The following is a 23,063-nucleotide window of genomic DNA, read 5'->3' on the forward strand; positions in this document are numbered from 1 at the left end:
GTGAGGGGTCCCGGGGTGGGTGGGTCACTCAGCGGGGGGAAGAATATGAGGGGAGTGGCGGCGACGCTCACACAGGGGAGGGGAGGGGAGGGGGAGGGGAGTGGCAGTGGGTGTAATAATTGTTTAGTCAAGCTATTCAGAGAAGCTAATTAGTTTACGATGGATATCATCACTCTTGTGTAGCGAGGGGTGGTGCCCGCGCGCACGAGGGGTGGCTGAGGGGCGGCAGGAGGGGAGGGGAAAGACGGCCCCTGCCACCCAGCAAGCGTTGTCAACGTCACTATTCTCAACCACGTCACTGCCAACACTGACGTGTCCTTGCTACACTGCGCGACCCTCCCAACCAGACCACCCCCCCCCCCCCCTCACTATGCCCTTCTATGTCTCACTATGTCTCACTATGTCTCACTATGTCTCACTATGCCATTCTATGTCTCACTATGTCTCACTATGCCATTCTATGTCTCACTATGTCTCACTATGTCTCACTATGTCTCACTATGTCTCACTATGTCTCACTATGTCTCACTATGTCTCACTATGTCTCACTATGCCATTCTATGTCTCACTATGTCTCACTATGTCTCACTATGTCTCACTATGTCTCACTATGTCTCACTATGTCTCACTATGTCTCACTATGTCTCACTATGTCTCACTATGTCTCACTATGTCTCACTATGTCTCACTATGTCTCACTATGTCTCACTATGTCTCACTATGTCTCACTATGTCTCACTATGTCTCACTATGTCTCACTATGTCTCACTATGCCATTCTAATGTCTCACTATGCCATTCTATGTCTCACTATGTCTCACTATGTCTCACTATGTCTCACTATGTCTCACTATGCCATTCTAATGTCTCACTATGCCATTCTATGTCTCACTATGTCTCACTATGCCATTCTAATGTCTCACTATGCCATTCTATGTCTCACTATGCCATTCTATGTCTCACTATGTCTCACTATGTCTCACTATGTCTCACTATGTCTCACTATGTCTCACTATGTCTCACTATGTCTCACTATGTCTCACTATGTCTCACTATGTCTCACTATGTCTCACTATGTCTCACTATGCCATTCTATGTCTCACTATGTCTCACTATGTCTCACTATGTCTCACTATGTCTCACTATGTCTCACTATGCCATTCTAATGTCTCACTATGCCATTCTATGTCTCACTATGTCTCACTATGTCTCACTATGTCTCACTATGTCTCACTATGTCTCACTATGTCTCACTATGCATTCTATGTCTCACTAATGTCTCACTATGCCATTCTATGTCTCACTATGTCTCACTATGCCATTCTAATGTCTCACTATGCCATTCTATGTCTCACTATGTCTCACTATGCCATTCTAATGTCTCACTATGCCATTCTAATGTCTCACTATGCCATTCTAATGTCTCACTATGCCATTCTAATGTCTCACTATGCCATTCTATGTCTCACTAATGTCTCACTATGCCATTCTAATGTCTCACTATGCCATTCTATGTCTCACTATGCCATTCTATGTCTCACTATGTCTCACTATGCCATTCTATGTCTCACTATGTCTCACTATGCCATTCTATGTCTCACTATGTCTCACTATGTCTCACTATGCCATTCTATGTCTCACTATGTCTCACTATGTCTCACTATGCCATTCTATGTCTCACTATGCCATTCTATGTCTCACTATGTCTCACTATGTCTCACTATGTCTCACTATGTCTCACTATGTCTCACTATGTCTCACTATGTCTCACTATGTCTCACTATGTCTCACTATGTCTCACTATGTCTCACTATGTCTCACTATGTCTCATGTCTCACTATGCCATTCTATGTCTCACTATGTCTCACTATGTCTCACTATGTCTCACTATGTCTCACTATGCCATTCTATGTCTCACTAATGTCTCACTATGCCATTCTAATGTCTCACTATGCCATTCTAATGTCTCACTATGCCATTCTATGTCTCACTATGTCTCACTATGTCTCACTATGTCTCACTATGTCTCACTATGCCATTCTAATGTCTCACTATGCCATTCTATGTCTCACTAATGTCTCACTATGCCATTCTATGTCTCACTATGCCATTCTAATGTCTCACTATGCCATTCTATGTCTCACTATGTCTCACTATGCCATTCTATGTCTCACTATGTCTCACTATGTCTCACTATGTCTCACTATGCATTCTATGTCTCACTAATGTCTCACTATGCCATTCTATGTCTCACTAATGTCTCACTATGCCATTCTATGTCTCACTATGTCTCACTATGCCATTCTATGTCTCACTAATGTCTCACTATGCCATTCTATGTCTCACTATGCCATTCTAATGTCTCACTATGCCATTCTAATGTCTCACTATGCCATTCTAATGTCTCACTATGCCATTCTATGTCTCACTATGTCTCACTATGTCTCACTATGTCTCACTATGTCTCACTATGCCATTCTATGTCTCACTATGTCTCACTATGTCTCACTATGCCATTCTAATGTCTCACTATGCCATTCTATGTCTCACTATGTCTCACTATGTCTCACTATGCCATTCTATGTCTCACTATGTCTCACTATGCCATTCTATGTCTCACTATGTCTCACTATGTCTCACTATGCCATTCTATGTCTCACTATGTCTCACTATGTCTCACTATGCCATTCTATGTCTCACTATGCCATTCTATGTCTCACTATGTCTCACTATGCCATTCTATGTCTCACTATGTCTCACTATGCCATTCTATGTCTCACTATGTCTCACTATGTCTCACTATGTCTCACTATGTCTCACTATGCCATTCTATGTCTCACTATGCATTCTATGTCTCACTATGCCATTCTATGTCTCACTATGCCATTCTATGTCTCACTATGTCTCACTATGCCATTCTATGTCTCACTATGTCTCACTATGCCATTCTATGTCTCACTATGTCTCACTATGCCATTCTATGTCTCACTATGCCATTCTATGTCTCACTATGCCATTCTATGTCTCACTATGTCTCACTATGTCTCACTATGTCTCACTATGCCATTCTATGTCTCACTATGTCTCACTATGTCTCACTATGCCATTCTATGTCTCACTATGTCTCACTATGCCATTCTATGTCTCACTATGTCTCACTATGCCATTCTATGTCTCACTATGTCTCACTATGTCTCACTATGCCATTCTATGTCTCACTATGTCTCACTATGCCATTCTATGTCTCACTATGTCTCACTATGCCATTCTATGTCTCACTATGTCTCACTATGCCATTCTATGTCTCACTATGTCTCACTATGTCTCACTATGCCATTCTATGTCTCACTATGCCATTCTATGTCTCACTATGTCTCACTATGCCATTCTAATGTCTCACTATGTCTCACTATGCCATTCTATGTCTCACTATGTCTCACTATGCCATTCTAATGTCTCACTATGCCATTCTATGTCTCACTATGTCTCACTATGTCTCACTATGCCATTCTATGTCTCACTATGTCTCACTATGTCTCACTATGTCTCACTATGTCTCACTATGTCTCACTATGCCATTCTATGTCTCACTATGCATTCTATGTCTCACTATGTCTCACTATGCCATTCTATGTCTCACTATGTCTCACTATGTCTCACTATGCCATTCTATGTCTCACTATGTCTCACTATGCCATTCTATGTCTCACTATGTCTCACTATGCCATTCTAATGTCTCACTATGCCATTCTATGTCTCACTATGCCATTCTATGTCTCACTAATGTCTCACTATGCCATTCTATGTCTCACTATGTCTCACTATGCCATTCTATGTCTCACTATGCCATTCTATGTCTCACTATGTCTCACTATGTCTCACTATGCCATTCTATGTCTCACTATGTCTCACTATGTCTCACTATGTCTCACTATGTCTCACTATGTCTCACTATGTCTCACTATGCCATTCTAATGTCTCACTATGCCATTCTATGTCTCACTATGCATTCTATGTCTCACTAATGTCTCACTATGCCATTCTAATGTCTCACTATGTCTCACTATGTCTCACTATGTCTCACTATGTCTCACTATGTCTCACTATGCCATTCTATGTCTCACTATGTCTCACTATGCCATTCTATGTCTCACTATGTCTCACTATGCATTCTATGTCTCACTATGTCTCACTATGCCATTCTATGTCTCACTATGCCATTCTATGTCTCACTATGCCATTCTAATGTCTCACTATGCCATTCTAATGTCTCACTATGCCATTCTATGTCTCACTATGCCATTCTAATGTCTCACTATGCCATTCTATGTCTCACTATGTCTCACTATGCCATTCTATGTCTCACTATGCCATTCTATGTCTCACTATGCCATTCTAATGTCTCACTATGCCATTCTATGTCTCACTATGCCATTCTAATGTCTCACTATGCCATTCTATGTCTCACTATGTCTCACTATGCCATTCTAATGTCTCACTATGCCATTCTATGTCTCACTATGTCTCACTATGCCATTCTATGTCTCACTATGCCATTCTATGTCTCACTAATGTCTCACTATGCCATTCTATGTCTCACTATGCCATTCTATGTCTCACTATGCCATTCTATGTCTCACTATGCCATTCTATGTCTCACTATGTCTCACTATGTCTCACTATGCCATTCTATGTCTCACTAATGTCTCACTATGCCATTCTATGTCTCACTATGTCTCACTATGCCATTCTAATGTCTCACTATGCCATTCTAATGTCTCACTATGCCATTCTATGTCTCACTATGCCATTCTAATGTCTCACTATGCCATTCTATGTCTCACTATGCCATTCTAATGTCTCACTATGCCATTCTAATGTCTCACTATGTCTCACTATGTCTCACTATGTCTCACTATGCCATTCTAATGTCTCACTATGCCATTCTAATGTCTCACTATGCCATTCTATGTCTCACTATGCCATTCTATGTCTCACTATGTCTCACTATGTCTCACTATGTCTCACTATGCCATTCTATGTCTCACTATGCATTCTATGTCTCACTATGCCATTCTATGTCTCACTATGCCATTCTATGTCTCACTAATGTCTCACTATGCCATTCTATGTCTCACTATGCCATTCTAATGTCTCACTATGCCATTCTATGTCTCACTATGTCTCACTATGTCTCACTATGTCTCACTATGTCTCACTATGTCTCACTATGTCTCACTATGTCTCACTATGTCTCACTATGTCTCACTATGTCTCACTATGTCTCACTATGTCTCACTATGTCTCACTATGTCTCACTATGTCTCACTATGTCTCACTAATGTCTCACTATGCCATTCTAATGTCTCACTATGCCATTCTAATGTCTCACTATGCCATTCTATGTCTCACTATGTCTCACTATGCCATTCTATGTCTCACTATGCCATTCTATGTCTCACTATGTCTCACTATGCCATTCTATGTCTCACTATGTCTCACTATGCCATTCTATGTCTCACTATGCCATTCTATGTCTCACTATGTCTCACTATGCCATTCTATGTCTCACTATGCCATTCTATGTCTCACTATGTCTCACTATGCCATTCTATGTCTCACTATGTCTCACTATGCCATTCTATGTCTCACTATGTCTCACTATGCCATTCTATGTCTCACTATGTCTCACTATGCCATTCTATGTCTCACTATGTCTCACTATGCCATTCTATGTCTCACTATGTCTATATCTTCTCACACTTACAACCTTCTACTTAACAGTAAAATACTTTACATATGATCCAAACATAATTTATGACTTTACTTATATGTATAAAACGTGTCGTTCAATATTCCTTAATGTAAGAATGTATAATCGTGTAAAATGAATTATCCAATAATTATTATTAATGTTATTTAATCATAATTATAATAACTGACCAAGTACCATGTGGACGGTACCACTCAAGCTTCGTGTACCATAAAGGGTACATGTTGTACCCCCGCTCACCAACCACTGTACCACACAGTGACCTAATCATCATTATTACTTAAACTATATATATATATATATATATATATATATATATATATATATATATATATATATATATATATATATATTGGAAAGGATCACAATTTTGCGCGTGATCAAGATATTCCTATGAGTCCACGGGGAAAATGAAACACGATAAGTTGCCAAGTGCACTTTCGTGTAATAATCACATCATCAGGGGAGACACAAGAGAGAAATATAACAATCAGTTGATATACATCGAAGAGACGTAGCTAGGACGCCATTTGGTAAACACACACACACACACACACACACACATCACATGCCTAACAAAAAGAGGGAAATATGAGGCGAAAGAGAGGTACATTCAAAGAGAGAGAGAGAGAGAGAGAGAGAGAGAGAGAGAGAGAGAGAGAGAGAGAGAGAGAGAGAGAGAGAGAGAGCCAGCCTATCAGTTTCAGGAGTTGTGGTACGCCGGCCAAAATCAATCACCGTGTCTTTGTTAACAACCATTCAAACGAAAACAATGACATTATCCCGGTGGCTGCCCGTCCATTACCAACTGTGTTTGTTATGCATGGCACACTGCATTGTTGGCCCGACCAGGGTTCGAACCCCACCCTGACCTCCTACTACGCTGCCCGCAGGCATCTAATGAGGAGAACCTGTCTGTGGTGGTACATATGGTGGTACATATGGTGGTACATATGGTGGTAGAGGAGGAGTACCGTCTCATGAAAAGTGTACCATTTTTTCATGTAAGTGTACCGTCCCTTATGACAGCTGTACCGTAGCACATAGTGAGTGTACCGTCTCATGATACGAGTACCGTATCCCATAAAGCATGTACCGTCCCTCATAACGAGTGTACCGTCTCATTACTAGTCGATCATATCACATGGACAGTGTACCGTCCACTAGTGTATTGCCTCATGAGTGTACCGTGCCTCATAATGAGTGTACCGTGCCTCATAATGAGTGTACCGTGCCTCATAATGAGTGTAGCGTGCCTCATAATGAGTGTAGCGTGCCTCATAATGAGTGTACCGTGCCTCATAATGAGTGTACCGTGCCTCATGAGCGTACCGTGCCTCATAATGAGTGTACCGTGCCTCATAATGAGTGTACCGTGCCTCATAATGAGTGTACCGTGCCTCATGAGCGTACCGTGCCTCATAATGAGTGTACCGCGCCTCATAATGAGTGTAGCGTGCTTCATAATGAGTGTACCGTGCCTCATAATGAGTGTAGCGTGCCTCATAATGAGTGTACCGTGCCTCATAATGAGTGTACCGTGCCTCATAATGAGTGTACCGTGCCTCATAAGCCAATACATTATCATACCCACCTCATCATTATGATGCTACACAGAGATATACTAGAAGTATATCAATATACTCCAGCCAGCATAGCTAGCCAGGGACATACTTAAGGTCCACCAGTATACTCCAGCCTCCATCATACTGTTTATCATACGTGAGTATAATGCAGGGGGGGGGAGGGGGGGACTATTAGCGACTGATGGATAATAACCAGATTTGTGCCAACAATTTGTGAAGGTTAAACATTTTTTTTTTCTTTTTTTTTTGACCATTTTTTGAGAGAGCGACGCAATCGCGTTTTTTTTTTTTCTTTCTCTCAAATTAGTTTGATTCAACAAATCATAATTGTTGAAGGTAATTAGGTATTTATGTATTAGAAATATACATTATATTTTGTCATGACCAATGTAAACACAGCTCGATGTTCGTCCGTTTCATAACCTGAACTTCAACACACAACTGAGGTTTCAACTGCCAATTTACCAGTGATTACAGTAACATCCTATTTCTCTCTCCTATCTATTTCATTTTGATTACCTCTATCGTGTACCTTACCTTACAGTTATTGTAGTTACAACCTTACAGTTATTGTAGTTACAACCTTACAGTTATTGTAGTTATCTTAATGATGTACAAGAGTCTGAGTCTTAATGATACATAACATTCAGACAAACTTTCAACAATTTGGATTTTATTTCATATTGTATTTATCCATTACACTTTGTCCCCTTCCAGCTGGTACTTCCCTCTTCCATCCCATCACCCCTTCCAGCATCTCATCCTACCACCCATTCCAGTATTCTTCTACTTCTTCTTTAACTAATTTCTCTCCTACGTACACTTCTCTCCCATTCCTTCCTTATTCCACCACCATTCCTCTCTCATTTCCTCCCTATTCCATGACCAACTCTTCCCCATTTCATGACCACATCCTCCCCACTTCCACCCTAGCCCATCATCAAACCTTCCCAATTTTTCCAATTCCATTACTAAAGCCTTCCCATTTCTTCCCTATTCCATGACCAATTACATTTCATTTCTTCTCCATTTTATCACCAATAACTCTCCATTCCTTGTTACCTCTCTCTCTCTCTCTCTCTCTCTCTCTCTCTCTCTCTCTCTCTCTCTCTCTCTCTCTCTCTCCCTGCACGTGGCCTGGGTTGTTCTCTCTCCCGGTCATTACCATCGGAAATTAACACAACCTAATCACCAGGGGTTTTAGATCTGGCCCACTATTACCCTCATTTTAGCGGAGATTAGCGTGTGTGATGCATAATGGGCCACGAGGAAAAAGCTTTTAGTTTGGTCTGTTTATAACATTATAAACTGTCTCCCTCAGACCTAATGTTTATAACATTATAAACTGTCTCCCTCAGACCTAATGTTTATAACATTATAAACTGTCTCCCTCAGACCTAATGTTTATAACATTATAAACTGTCTCCCTCAGACCTAATGTTTATACTGTCTCCCTCAGACCTAATGTTTATAACATTATAAACTGTCTCCCTCAGACCTAATGTTTATACTGTCTCCCTCAGACCTAATGTTTATAACATTATAAACTGTCTCCCTCAGACCTAATGTTTATACTGTCTCCCTCAGACCTAATGTTTATACTGTCTCCCTCAGACCTAATGTTTATAACATTATAAACTGTCTCCCTCAGACCTAATGTTTATACTGTCTCCCTCAGACCTAATGTTTATAACATTATAAACTGTCTCCCTCAGACCTAATGTTTATACTGTCTCCCTCAGACCTAATGTTTATAACATTATAAACTGTCTCCCTCAGACCTAATGTTTATACTGTCTCCCTCAGACCTAATGTTTATAACATTATAAACTGTCTCCCTCAGACCTAATGTTTATACTGTCTCCCTCAGACCTAATGTTTATAACATTATAAACTGTCTCCCTCTGACCTAATGTTTATACTGTCTCCCTCAGACCTAATGTTTATACTGTCTCCCTCAGACCTAATGTTTATACTGTCTCCCTCAGACCTAATGTTTATACTGTCTCCCTCAGACCTAATGTTTATAACATTATAACTGTCTCCCTCAGACCTAATGTTTATAACATTACAAACTGTCTCCCTCAGACCTAATGTTTATACTGTCTCCCTCAGACCTAATGTTTATACTGTCTCCCTCAGACCTAATGTTTATAACATTATAAACTGTCTCCCTCAGACCTAATGTTTATAACATTACAAACTGTCTCCCTCAGACCTAATGTTTATACTGTCTCCCTCAGACCTAATGTTTATACTCTCTCCCTCAGACCTAATGTTTATAACATTATAAACTGTCTCCCTCAGACCTAATGTTTATAACATTACAAACTGTCTCCCTCAGACCTAATGTTTATACTGTCTCCCTCAGACCTAATGTTTATACTCTCTCCCTCAGACCTAATGTTTATAACATTATAAACTGTCTCCCTCAGACCTAATGTTTATAACATTACAAACTGTCTCCCTCAGACCTAATGTTTATACTGTCTCCCTCAGACCTAATGTTTATAACATTATAAACTGTCTCCCTCAGACCTAATGTTTATACTGTCTCCCTCAGACCTAATGTTTATACTGTCTCCCTCAGACCTAATGTTTATAACATTATAAACTGTCTCCCTCAGACCTAATGTTTATAACATTATAAACTGTCTCCCTCAGACCTAATATTTATAACATTATAAACTCTCCCTCTGACCTAATGTTTATACTGTCTCCCTCAGACCTAATGTTTATACTCTCTCCCTCAGACCTAATGTTTATAACATTATAAACTGTCTCCCTCAGACCTAATGTTTATAACATTACAAACTGTCTCCCTCAGACCTAATGTTTATACTGTCTCCCTCAGACCTAATGTTTATACTCTCTCCCTCAGACCTAATGTTTATAACATTATAAGCTGTCTCCCTCAGACCTAATGTTTATAACATTACAAACTGTCTCCCTCAGACCTAATGTTTATACTGTCTCCCTCAGACCTAATGTTTATAACATTACAAACTGTCTCCCTCAGACCTAATGTTTATACTGTCTCCCTCAGACCTAATGTTTATACTGTCTCCCTCAGACCTAATGTTTATACTGTCTCCCTCAGACCTAATGTTTATAACATTATAAACTGTCTCCCTCAGACCTAATGTTTATAACATTATAAACTGTCTCCCTCAGACCTAATATTTATAACATTATAAACTGTCTCCCTCTGACCTAATGTTTATACTGTCTCCCTCAGACCTAATGTTTATAACATTATAAACTGTCTCCCTCTGACCTAATGTTTATACTGTCTCCCTCAGACCTAATGTTTATAACATTATAAACTGTCTCCCTCAGACCTAATGTTTATACTGTCTCCCTCAGACCTAATGTATATAACATTATAAACTGTCTCCCTCTGACCTAATGTTTATACCGTCTCCCTCAGACCTAATGTTTATAACATTATAAACTGTCTCCCTCAGACCTAATGTTTATAACATTATAAACTGTCTCCCTCTGACCTAATGTTTATACCGTCTCCCTCAGACCTAATGTTTATAACATTATAAACTGTCTCCCTCAGACCTAATGTTTATAACATTATAAACTGTCTCCCTCAGACCTAATGTTTATACTGTCTCCCTCAGACCTAATGTTTATAACATTATAAACTGTCTCCCTCAGACCTAATGTTTATACTCTCTCCCTCAGACCTAATGTTTATAACATTATAAACTGCCTCCCTCAGACCTAATGTTTATACTCTCTCCCTCAGACCTAATGTTTATACTGTCTCCCTCAGACCTAATGTTTATACTGTCTCCCTCAGACCTAATGTTTATACTGTCTCCCTCAGACCTAATGTTCATAACATTATAAACTGTCTCCCTCAGACCTAATGTTTATACTGTCTCCCTCAGACCTAATGTTTATACTGTCTCCCTCAGACCTAATGTTCATAACATTATAAAATGTCTCCCTCAGACCTAATGTTTATACTGTCTCCCTCAGACCTAATGTTTATACTGTCTCCCTCAGACCTAATGTTTATAACATTATAAACTGTCTCCCTCAGACCTAATGTTTATACTGTCTCCCTCAGACCTAATGTTTATACTGTCTCCCTCAGACCTAATGTTTATACTGTCTCCCTCAGACCTAATGTTTATAACATTATAACTGTCTCCCTCAGACCTAATGTTTATACTCTCTCCCTCAGACCTAATGTTTATAACATTACAAACTGTCTCCCTCAGACCTAATGTTTATACTGTCTCCCTCAGACCTAATGTTTATAACATTATAAACTGTCTCCCTCAGACCTAATGTTTATACTGTCTCCCTCAGTCCTAATGTTTATAACATTACAAACTGTCTCCCTCAGACCTAATGTTTATACTGTCTCCCTCAGACCTAATGTTTATAACATTACAAACTGTCTCCCTCAGACCTAATGTTTATACTGTCTCCCTCAGACCTAATGTTTATACTGTCTCCCTCAGACCTAATGTTTATACTGTCTCCCTCAGACCTAATGTTTATAACATTACAAACTGTCTCCCTCAGACCTAATGTTTATACTGTCTCCCTCAGACCTAATGTTTATAACATTACAAACTGTCTCCCTCAGACCTAATGTTTATACTGTCTCCCTCAAACCTAATGTTTATAACATTACAAACTGTCTCCCTCAGACCTAATGTTTATAACATTACAAACCGTCTCCCTCAGACCTAATGTTTATACTGTCTCCCTCAGACCTAATGTTTATAACATTACAAACTGTCTCCCTTAGACCTAATGTTTATAACATTACAAACTGTCTCCCTCAGACCTAATGTTTATAACATTACAAACTGTCTCCCTCAGACCTAATGTTTATAACATTACAAACTGTCTCCCTCTCACCTAATGTTTATAACATTATAAACTGTCTCCCTCAGACCTAATGTTTATACTGTCTCCCTCAGACCTAATGTTTATAACATGACAAACTGTCTCCCTCAGACCTAATGTTTATAACATTACAAACTGTCTCCCTCATACCTAATGTTTATAACATTATAAACTGTCTCCCTCAGACCTAATGTTTATACTGTCTCCCTCAGACCTAATGTTTGTACTGTCACCCTCAGACCTAATGTTTATAACATTACAAACTGTCTCCCTCAGACCTAATGTTTATACCTTCTCCCTCAGACCAAATGTTTATACTGTCTCCCTCAGACCTAATGTTTATAACATTACAAACTGTCTCCCTCATACCTAATGTTTATACTGTCTCCCTCAGACCTAATGTTTGTACTGTCTCCCTCAGACCTAATGTTTAATAACTGTCTCCCTCAGACCTAATGTTTATAACATTAACTGTCTCCCTCAGACCTAATGTTTATACTGTCTCCCTCAGACCTAATGTTTATAACATTACAAACTGTCTCCCTCAGACCTAATGTTTATACTGTCTCCCTCAGACCTAATGTTTATACCTTCTCCCTGAGACCTAATGTTTATAACATTAAAACTGTCTCCCTCAGACCTAATGTTATACTGTCTCCCTCAGACCTAATGTTTATACTGTCTCCCTCAGACTAATGTTTATAACATCCGTCTCTAACCAGTTCAGACCTAATGTTTATACATCTCTCCTCAGACCAGTTCTCACAAACTAAGTTTATAACTGTCTCCTCAGAACTAATGTTGATACTGTCTCCCTCAGACCTAATGTTTATAACTGACTGCCTCTCTCAGATCTAATGTTTCCAACATGGCGTCTCTAACAACAGTTCAGCCAGGTGACACACCTCACAAACTACACAGTTCTCACAAACCACACAGTTCTCACAAACCACACAGTTCTCACAAACCACACAGTTCTCACAAACCACACAGTTCTCACAAACTACACAGTTCTCACAAACCACACAGTTCTCACAAACCACACAGTTCTCACAAACCACACAGTTCTCACAAACCACACAGTTCTCACAAACCACACAGTTCTCACAAACTACACAGTTCTCACAAACTACACAGTTCTCACAAACTACACAGTTCTCACAAACCACACAGTTCTCACAAACTACACAGTTCTCACAAACCACACAGTTCTCACAAACCACACAGTTCTCACAAACCACACAGTTCTCACAAACTACACAGTTCTCACAAACTACACAGTTCTCACAAACCACACAGTTCTCACAAACTACACAGTTCTCACAAACCACACAGTTCTCACAAACTACACAGTTCTCACAAACCACACAGTTCTCACAAACCACACAGTTCTCACAAACCACACAGTTCTCACAATGTCTCACTCACACAAGACATCATGCTCCAGTCTCACAGTGTCTGGTGATGAGACATCCAGGAAGCTGAGAGCTTCACATACTGAGAGATGTTCTACTTACGATCAAGACATTCATAGTCCAACAAAGTAGTCAACTTGTACACCGTGGAGTGAGAGACAACGGTCTGGTGTGAGAGACACTGTAGTGGGAGAGCAACGACGGAGTGAGAGTGGGGTCTGCGGGAGAGCTGGGAGAGGCTGTGGGGTCCGGGGGAGAGGTGGTGGTGTGTGCGGGAGAACTGGGAGAGGCTGTGGGGTCTGAGTGAGAGCTGGGAGAGTCTGTGGTGAGTGCGGGAGAGCTGGGAGAGGCTGTGGGGTCCGTGGGAGAGGTTGTGGTGTGTGCGGGAGAGCTGTGGAGACGGAGCCACATGGTGTACAGTATGATAACCAAAGCTTGTGTCTCGTAAGAGGATTTGTCAGATGGTGGGTGGGTGGGGGGGGGGGGGGTACCCCACCCCCCACCCCCTCCCCACACAGGCCACCTGATGCCTCTCATTGTCCTGTTTATAGTGAAGGATGGGGGGGGGGGGGGAGATAGATGGGGAGACCTATAAGAAGCGATGATTATATTATATACTAAATGGAAACATACTTGAGAGGAAAGATTGACCAAGAGGATATATGTGTCGGAGGTGGAGGGAACGAGGAGAAGTTGGAGACCAAATTGGAGGTGGAAGGATGGTGTGAAAAAGATTTTGAGTGATCGGGGCCTGAACATGCAGGAGGGTGAGAGGCGTGCAAGGAATAGAGTGAATTAGAACGATGTGGTATACCGGGGTTGACGTGCTGTCAATGGATTGAACCAGGGCATGTGAAGCGTCTGGGTTAAACCATAGAAAGTTTTGTGTGGCCTGGATGTGGCCACCCCGCCACGCATGAATTGACTACCCCCTCCCCCCAAATGTGTGCGAGGTAGCGCTAGGAAAAACAACAAAGGCCACATTCGTTCACACTCAGTCTCTAGCTGTCATGTATAACGCACCGAAACCACAGCTCCCTTCCCACATCCAGGCCCCACAAAACTTTCCATGGTTTACCCCAGACGCTTCACATGCCTTGGTTCAATCCAGTGACAGCACGTCAACCCCGGTATACCACATCGTTCCAATTCACTCTATTCCTTGCACGCCTCTCACCCTCCTGCATGTTCAGGCCCCGATAGCTCAAAATCTTTTTCACACCATCCTTCCACCTCCAATCTGGTCTCCCACTTCTCCTCGTTCCCTCCACCTCTGATACATATATCCTCTTGGCCAATCTTTCCTCACTCATTCTCTCCATGTTCCCAAACCATTTCAAAACACCTTCTGCTCTCTCAACCACACTCATTTTATTACCACACATCTCTCTTACCCTTACGTTACTCACTCGATCAAACCACCTCACACCACACATTGTCCTCAAACATCTCATTTCCAGCACATCCATCCTCCTGCGCACAACTCTATCCATAGCCCACGCCTCGCAACCATACAACATTGTTGGAACCACTATTCCTTCAAACATACCCATTTTTGCTTTCCGAGATAATGTTCTCGACTTCCACACATATATAATAATAATAATAATAATAATAATAATAATAATAATAATAATAATAATGATAATGATGATGATGATGTGATGATATGATGATGATGATGATGATGATGATGATAATAATAATAATAATAATAATGATAATAATAATAATAATAATAATAAATAATAATAATAATAATATTAATAATAATAATAATAACAATAATAATAATGAGATCATTAATGATTGTAAAACACGCCAGAGGCTGATGATCAATACTTCAGGGAGATAATTATAATATTATTGATGATAATTTCAGTCATAGATCTGCAGTACTCACGTGTTGCTGTGGTGGTGTTAACCACACTTCTTACCTAAAGTTATCGTTCAATACAAAGTTTTAAAACATTTTTACAGTAATTTATCTGTGTGGGATTCTTGAACTGAAGAAAACTCTGTCATGGAACTTTGAGTGATGTAAGTTTTATGTGGTAGAAAATATGTGATGAACTTGTATGTGGTAAGAAGAGATGTGTATATATATGGTACAACACTGTGTGGTGAAAGTTTGTGTTAAGAGTTCTAAGTTCTGGAACTTTGAGGTAAGAGTTCAGACAAACGTGTCTGCAGTCAAAGTTTGAACTCATGATATGTTCATACTGGATGTTCAGCTTGTAAACGATGACCAAGTTGGAACTCTACATCCTTGACACCTGGAACTTTACATGTTCATGGTCATATATGTGAAACTGTCGAGAGTTCACAGTTGGAACTTTGGTGTGGTGGAAGTCCCAGGTGGTGGACAGTATTACTGTTGTGGGAATGTGTCATGTTCATATATTTGTTCTTATGTTCTGTGTGTGTGTGTGTGTGTGTGTGTGTGTGTGTGTGTGTGTGTGTGTAGATAAAGGAACTTGGTGTGGTGGAGAGGTTGTGTGGTGGAGGTTGTATGGTGGAGAGGTTGTATGGTGGAGAGGTTGTGTGGTGGAGAGGCTGTGTGGTGGAGGTTGTGTGGTGGAGAGGTTGTATGGTAGAGAGGTTGTGTGGTGGAGAGGTTGTATGGTGGAGAGGTGGTGTGGTGGAGAGGTTGTGTGGTGGAGAGGTTGTATGGTGGAGAGGTTGTGTGGTGGAGAGGCTGTGTGGTGGAGGTTGTATGGTGGAGAGGTTGTATGGTGGAGAGGTTGTGTGGTGGAGAGGCTGTGTGGTGGAGGTTGTGTGGTGGAGGTTGTGTGGTGGGGAGGCTGTGTGGTGGAGAGGCTGTGTGGTGGAGGTTGTATGGTGGAGAGGTTGTGTGGTGGAGAGGTTGTGTGGTGGAGAGGTTGTGTGGTGGAGAGGTTGTGTGGTGGGAAGGTTGTGTGGTGGCGGCGAGGTTGTGTGGTGGTTATTGTATAAAGAAGGTTGCTTGAATTTCCGTGAAGTAAATGATCAACCAGAGAGACATATAAGGGTGAGAGACATATAAGGGAGAGACATATAAGGGAGAGAGACATATAAGGGAGAGGAGACATATAAGGGAGAGACATATAAGGGAGAGAGACATATAAGGGAGAGACATATAAGGGAGAGAGACATATAAGGGAGAGAGACATATAAGGGAGAGGAGACATATAAGGGAGAGACATATAAGGGAGAGACATATAAGGGAGAGAGACATATAAGGGAGAGGAGACATATAAGGGAGAGAGACAGCCGGGGAGAGACCATAGGTAGGCGGGCTCCCTGGGGAGAGCGTTATGGGGAGGGGAGATGAAACGCTTGGAGATGGGAGTGGGGAGTAATGGGGTGGGAGGGAGAGGGGGGGTGGGGGTAGTGTGAGTGATGCGGCAGGAGGTGGAACAGAGACATGGAACGGGTCAGAGGACAAGTGGAAGAGGCGTGAGGATGGAATGTGTGGTCTCGAGCGGAACTGCAAGTGGGACGGAAAAGATGTGGAAAAGGAGGAAAAGCAAACTGACGGCGCGCTGGTGGAGGGGGGAGGGGAGGGGAGGGGATGGAAAAGAAAACAAAAAAGAAATGAAGGAGTTGCCAGATAGCATGATGGAAAAGACTGTGGAACGGAAAGAACATTTCTGCACTCCCTTGAGGGAAGGATAGAGTGATGATGGAAGGGTTTGTGGGAAGGAAATGATAAAACAGTTCAAGGAAGATGGAAGGATTTATGGAGAAAAGTGATGGAATGGTTCATGAATTATGGAAGAGTCTATGGGAGGGAAGGAAGATGGAATGGTATGTACAAGAGACGTATGATACAAGGTTTGGTACGAGCTGAGAATGATGGAGTAGTTTGTGGAAGGGAAATATATATATATGATTTAAGATTGTATGGGACAGGATCATGGGATGATGGTTTAAGGGAGAGAATATATGTGACAGGACGATTGAGTGATGGTTTATGGCACTGATATAAAACCGATGGAAAGGACTGTAGATTGTCTAATCATGGGAAGGGTTGTGGGAGAGGAGAGGAAGACGGAAGAGCAGGATGTAGGGTCAGTCAAACTGGCCATCAGAAATATATAAAGTCACTAAAGTAAATATAATCATATATAAAGTCACTAAAGTAAACATAATCATATATAAAGTCACTAGAGGAAATATAATAATATACAAAGCCCCTAAAGTAAACATAATCATATATAAAGTCACTAAAGTAAATATAATCATATATAAAGTCACTAAAGTAAACATATTCATATATAAAGTCACTAGAGTAAATATAATAATATACAAAGCCCCTAAAGTAAACATAATCATATATAAAGTCACTAAAGTAAATATAATCATATATAAAGTCAGTAAAGTAAATATAATCATATATAAAGTCAGTAAAGTAAATATAATCATAACAACATCCACATAAGAACACATTTTCCTCAATGAAAAACAAAGGGTATTGTGTCCCCCCCCCCCCCCCCCCCCCCGCATGGTGTTAAAACAACTGGCCTACAGAAGCTAAAGCTTCCAGAAAAGCTAACAAACACAATCACCTTACAGCTAAAACGCCAGGTACTTAACTGTTCCCCTTAACCCACACGGATTATAACCCGAACCTAATAAACAATTAGGGAAAAGTGTAAAAATTATTGAGCTTTGGGGATCAAGGGTAATAGAGAACACGTTAAATCCATTGTCATCTTCCGCTATGGTGAGTCCAGGCCAAGCCCCAGCGCCGCAGACCACTCACCCGTGCCTTCCCCACTATCCGGACCCCCTTATTAATCGCTCTGTATCCGGTTCATCCGGTGGGGTATCCGGCTATCGGGCGGGGCAGATTGTTGACTGGATCCTGGAAGGTCGGATGTTCTGCTTGATTGTCCGGACAAAGTGGCAGTGGGGAAGATGTGGAGCAAGACGCAGCAGGGCATGACCACACTGTCCAAACCCTGACACACTGTCGAACTATTCCTCCATCACAACTCATAACCACAACAATAACTTCTCATCAAATGTTGTTGTTTTTTCTTTGTAATAATCTTGTATGTATAAACAATTCGTATAGTTGATCCAGTTACCATTACTACGTAGTCTCGACCTTCGTTAGGGAGTGACAAACACACAAACTTCTTATTGTCTCGATCCTTACCAACACGTCATGCCACCATGGCCTGTAAGCGGGCGTAGCTTCTCTTCCAGGAGGCCTTGGTAGTTCTAGGAGGTAGTTCCAGGAGGCCTAGGTTGTTCCAGGGGCCTATGTAATTCCTGAAGGCCTGAGTAGTTCCAGGAGGCAGTTTCATGAGGCCTAGGTAGTTCCAGGACGCCTAGGTAGCTCTGGGAGGCCTTTGTAGTTCCAGGAGGCCTAGGTAGTTCCGGGAGGACTTATTAGTTCCAGGAGGCCTACGTAGTTCCGGGAGGACTGATTAGTTCCAGGAGGCCTAGGGAGTTCCAGGATGTCTGAGTAGTTCCAGGAGGCCTAGGGAGTTCTCGGACATCTAGGTAGCTCTAGGAGGCCTATGTAGTTCCAGGAGCCTAAGTAGTTCAAGTAGTTCCAGAAGACCTAAGTAGTTCCAGGAGACCTAAGCAGTTCCAGGAGGCCTAAGTAGTTCTAGGAGACATAAGTAGTTCCAGGAGACCCATGTAGTTCCAGGAAACCTAGGTAGTTCCAGGAAACCTAAGTAGTTCCAAGAGACCTAAGTAGTTCCAGGAGACATAAATAGTTCCAGGAGGCCTATGTAGTTGCAGGAGACCTAAGTAGTGCCAGGAAAACTAAGTTGTTCCAGGAAACCTAGGTAGTTCCAGGAAACCTAGGTAGTTCCAGGAAACCTAGGTAGTTCCAGGAGGCCTAAGGAGTTCCAGGCGACCTGGATGGATCTTAAGCGGCTCTGGCGGCACTGCTCCTGCCTCCAGCCTGGTAACACTGGAAGTTGCCTCGGGCGACCCTGGCTTGACTGCCTTCACAAGTGTAGTTCACCAGCTCTGGATATCATCATCTTCATCATCACGCTGGTGGCTTGTCTCTGAAAGCTGCTCGTGAGCCTTCCAGGAGCGGCTTATTAGCTCCTGGAAGTGGCTAACTAGCTCTTGAGTGGCTAGGTGACTCTTGAGTGCCTAGGTGACTCGAGTGACTAGGTGACTCGAGTGCCTAGGTGACTCTTGAGTGACTAGGTGGCTCTTGAGTGACTAGGTGACTCTTGAGTGACTAGGTGACTCCTGAGTGCCTAGGTGACTCTTGAGTGACTAGGTGACCCTTGAGTGACTAGGTGACCCTTGAGTGACTAGGTGACTCTTGAGTGCCTAGGTGACTCTTGAGTGACTAGGTGACTCCTGAGTGCCTAGGTGACTCTTGAGTGACTAGGTGACCCTTGAGTGACTAGGTGACCCTTGAGTGACTAGGTGACTCTTGAGTGCCTAGGTGACTCTTGAATGCCTAGGTAACTCTTGAGTGACTAGGTGACCCTTGAGTGACTAGGTGACTCGAGTGCCTAGGTGACTCTTGAGTGACTAGGTGACTCTTGAGTGCCCAGGTGACTCTTGCGTGCCTAGGTGACTCTTGAGTGACTGAGTGACTCTTGAGTGCCTAAGTGACTTGAGTGACTAGGTGACTCTTGAGTGCCCAGGTGACTCTTGAGTGCCTAGATGACTCCTGAGTGCCTAGGTGACTCTTGAATGACTAGGTGACTCTGGCTAAGTGACTCTTGAGTGCCTAGGTGACTCGAGTGGCAAGGTGACTCTTGAGTGACTGAGTGATTCTTGAGTGCCTAGGTGACTCTTGAGTGCCTAGGTGAATCTTGAGCGCCTAGGTGACTCTTGAGCGCCTAGGTGACTTCTGAGTGCCTAGGTGACTCTTGATTGGCTAAGTGACTCTTGAGTGCCTAGGTGACTCGAGTGGCAAGGTGACTCGAGTGGCAAGGTGACTCTTGAGTGGCAAGGTGACTCTTGAGTGCCTAAGTGACTCTTGAGTGCCTAGGTGACTCTTGAGTGCCCAGGTGACTTGAGTGGCTGAGTGATTCTTGAGTGCCTAGGTGACTCTTGAGTGCCTAGGTGACTCTTGAGTACCTAGGTGACTCTTGAGTGCCTAGGTGACTTTTGAGTGGCTTGGCAGCAACTCAGGGAGGCATGGTGTTGCTCCTGAGTGACTGGAGTGCTCTTGAGAGCTTCATGGTGGCTCGTTGGCTTGGCTGTATAACTCTTGAAAGAGATTATCTTGGCAACTCATGAGAACGGCTCTGTGGCTCTTGAGGGCGGCTCTGTGGCTCTTGAGGGCGGCTCTGTGGCTCTCGATGGCAGCATGGTAGCTCTTGATGACGTCTTGAGAGCTCTTGAGGGCGGCCCTGAGAGTGCCGGCTGGGTTGTAAGTGGCCTACTAACATCTAAGAGTGGCTTGGTACTCTTAAGGGTCATTTGGTAGCTCTTGCGAGCAGCTTGGTAGGTTCTTCAGGTAGGCTACAGCTTTAAGCCGCTGCTGAGGGCGACGGTGTAGGCGACCACTAACACTTGGTGTCTCCCTTCTACAGTTTTCTTCGGTCCTCCTGCCGTACCAGAAGGGTGTCTACACTAACTCCTTCCATGACTCGCACGCGCGGCCCCTCCACGAGGTCAGTACTGCTCCAGAGTTACACTCCCCCTTTCCAGGCCACGCCACCGCTTGACCAAACCTGTAGAAGTAGCTTGTAGGCCCTAGCTGTAGAAGTGGTACAGGGTTGGGTGTTGCCACAGTGGCTGAAACACCTTCACTGCCGCCAATATCCTCCTCTCAAGTTAGTAGTGACAGCGTCACTGTCTTCACGACTCATGTTGACAGACCGGGAAATGGATTTTAGATCATGAGACCATGTAACTCTGCTATCATTATCGCCGCTACCATCACTACCATATCTTCCCACGTAAGTCATCATAACCATTATTACCACACACATCACAAGCCATTCGAACAACCACATTGTTCAACCTCCATCACTAACTGTCACAACCAACCACAATCGCTCACTAACCACGATCATTACATCAACCATCTCTCATTAACCACCATCACCATCCTGAACCACCATCTCACCATGGCTCTCCCAGTCTCCATTACCAGTCGCCTTCCACTCTCCCAACCACCACCAAGGCATTCCAAAACTTACTCGCTGCATCCAAATCTCAGCATCCACAGGAAAGACCTTCATTCACATATCTTCCAGGAATTCTGGAACCTGGAAGAAAGTCTAGTTGGCCATAGGGGTCGCCAGTTTTATCTTTTGCTTTCTTTCTTTTTCCGAGATGGTTTAGCTTTGGGTTTGTACAGTAGACAACTAGTAGATCCAGCGTCACATATGTAATAACTTTAGATAATCTGTTGTGATTCATCGTTTTCTTTTGTAGTATTATAGAGAATGAGCTGTTGTTATACTGTCTCATAAAATGTTAGGTTTCACTATAACGAATAAGATTATATATTTTTTAACTTTATCTACATAAATATAGGTAGTGAAGATAGCTTTTTAACGTGTATGTGGTTATAGCTGGTGTTGAGGACGATCCATGACAGTCTAGATACAGTGAGTATTACATAAAACTCGTGACTACTGTAGTGTGTGTGTGTGTGTGATCTACAGAGGTCTGGTTGGTGGCGTGATCGGCTGTAGATAGAGTTAGGTCATATGGAAGACGTGTTCTACAATACACAGGAATATTCTTGTCTGCTTCACAACCTACCAATATTTTCTCTTAAAAACAGTTTGTTTCACCAACATTGTACTATCTACCGTGCACAGATATTTTCCTTTTTCATATATAATATTTACCGTCCATTACAAAAACCTTTACGCTTTTAAAAACTTCTGCTTTACTGCCTTGTTCCTGTCTACAACGGGACGTAATCAAGGTTACTGCTACTGTCCTCCAGCAGATAACCTGGTCATAGACCATCAGGTCTTGTGTTATCTGCCCTTCCCATGTACTGTCCTCCAGCAGATAACCTGGTCATAGACCATCAGGTCTTGTGTTATCTGTCCTTCCCATGTACTGTCCTCCAGCAGATAACCTGGTCATAGACCATCAGGTCTTGTGTTATCTGTCCTTCCCATGTCTACATACACACACCACTGCTTCATCTTCCCTCACAGTCAAAGACTCGTGGAAACACACACCGCACGCAGCAGCAGATCTCTGGATCAAGCAAGAGGCAAAGATTCCCATCTGTTTCCTCAACCTTGTGACGTCATACCTCGTTCGCCAGTTAAGAGGGGAAAATCCTGGCAATTGTCACCCAAGAGCCGGAGCGGGAAGAGGTCAGGACAGCGGTGTCTGGGTGACCGGCCCGTGGCCTCCGCTTATAAATAATGTATGTGTCACTTGAACGACGACGCCTCCGCCGTGTGTGTGGAGTGAGGCGCCGGCCCAGCTGGATGGTGCCCCCCCCCCCCCC

At 42.5% G+C, this 23,063-nt stretch overlaps 1 protein-coding gene across 3 annotated transcripts in view; it reads left to right on the forward strand.

Annotated features, from left to right (window-relative positions):
- acj6 (abnormal chemosensory protein 6) overlaps nt 1-23,063 on the forward strand; it is a 205,052-nt gene that overhangs the window by 28,949 nt on the left and 153,040 nt on the right. For 2 of the 3 annotated variants that reach the window (XM_071696991.1, XM_071696992.1), the window contains exon 2: nt 21,169-21,249. The exons of the other annotated variant lie outside the window; for it this stretch is intronic. In XM_071696991.1, coding sequence (XP_071553092.1) covers nt 21,169-21,249 — 81 coding nt within the window. The remainder of the gene's footprint in view (nt 1-21,168; nt 21,250-23,063) is intronic. 3 annotated transcript variants of the gene reach the window in all.

The sequence above is a fragment of the Panulirus ornatus genome, chromosome 62 (assembly GCF_036320965.1).
Source record: "Panulirus ornatus isolate Po-2019 chromosome 62, ASM3632096v1, whole genome shotgun sequence".
Classification (NCBI taxonomy): domain Eukaryota; kingdom Metazoa; phylum Arthropoda; class Malacostraca; order Decapoda; family Palinuridae; genus Panulirus; species Panulirus ornatus.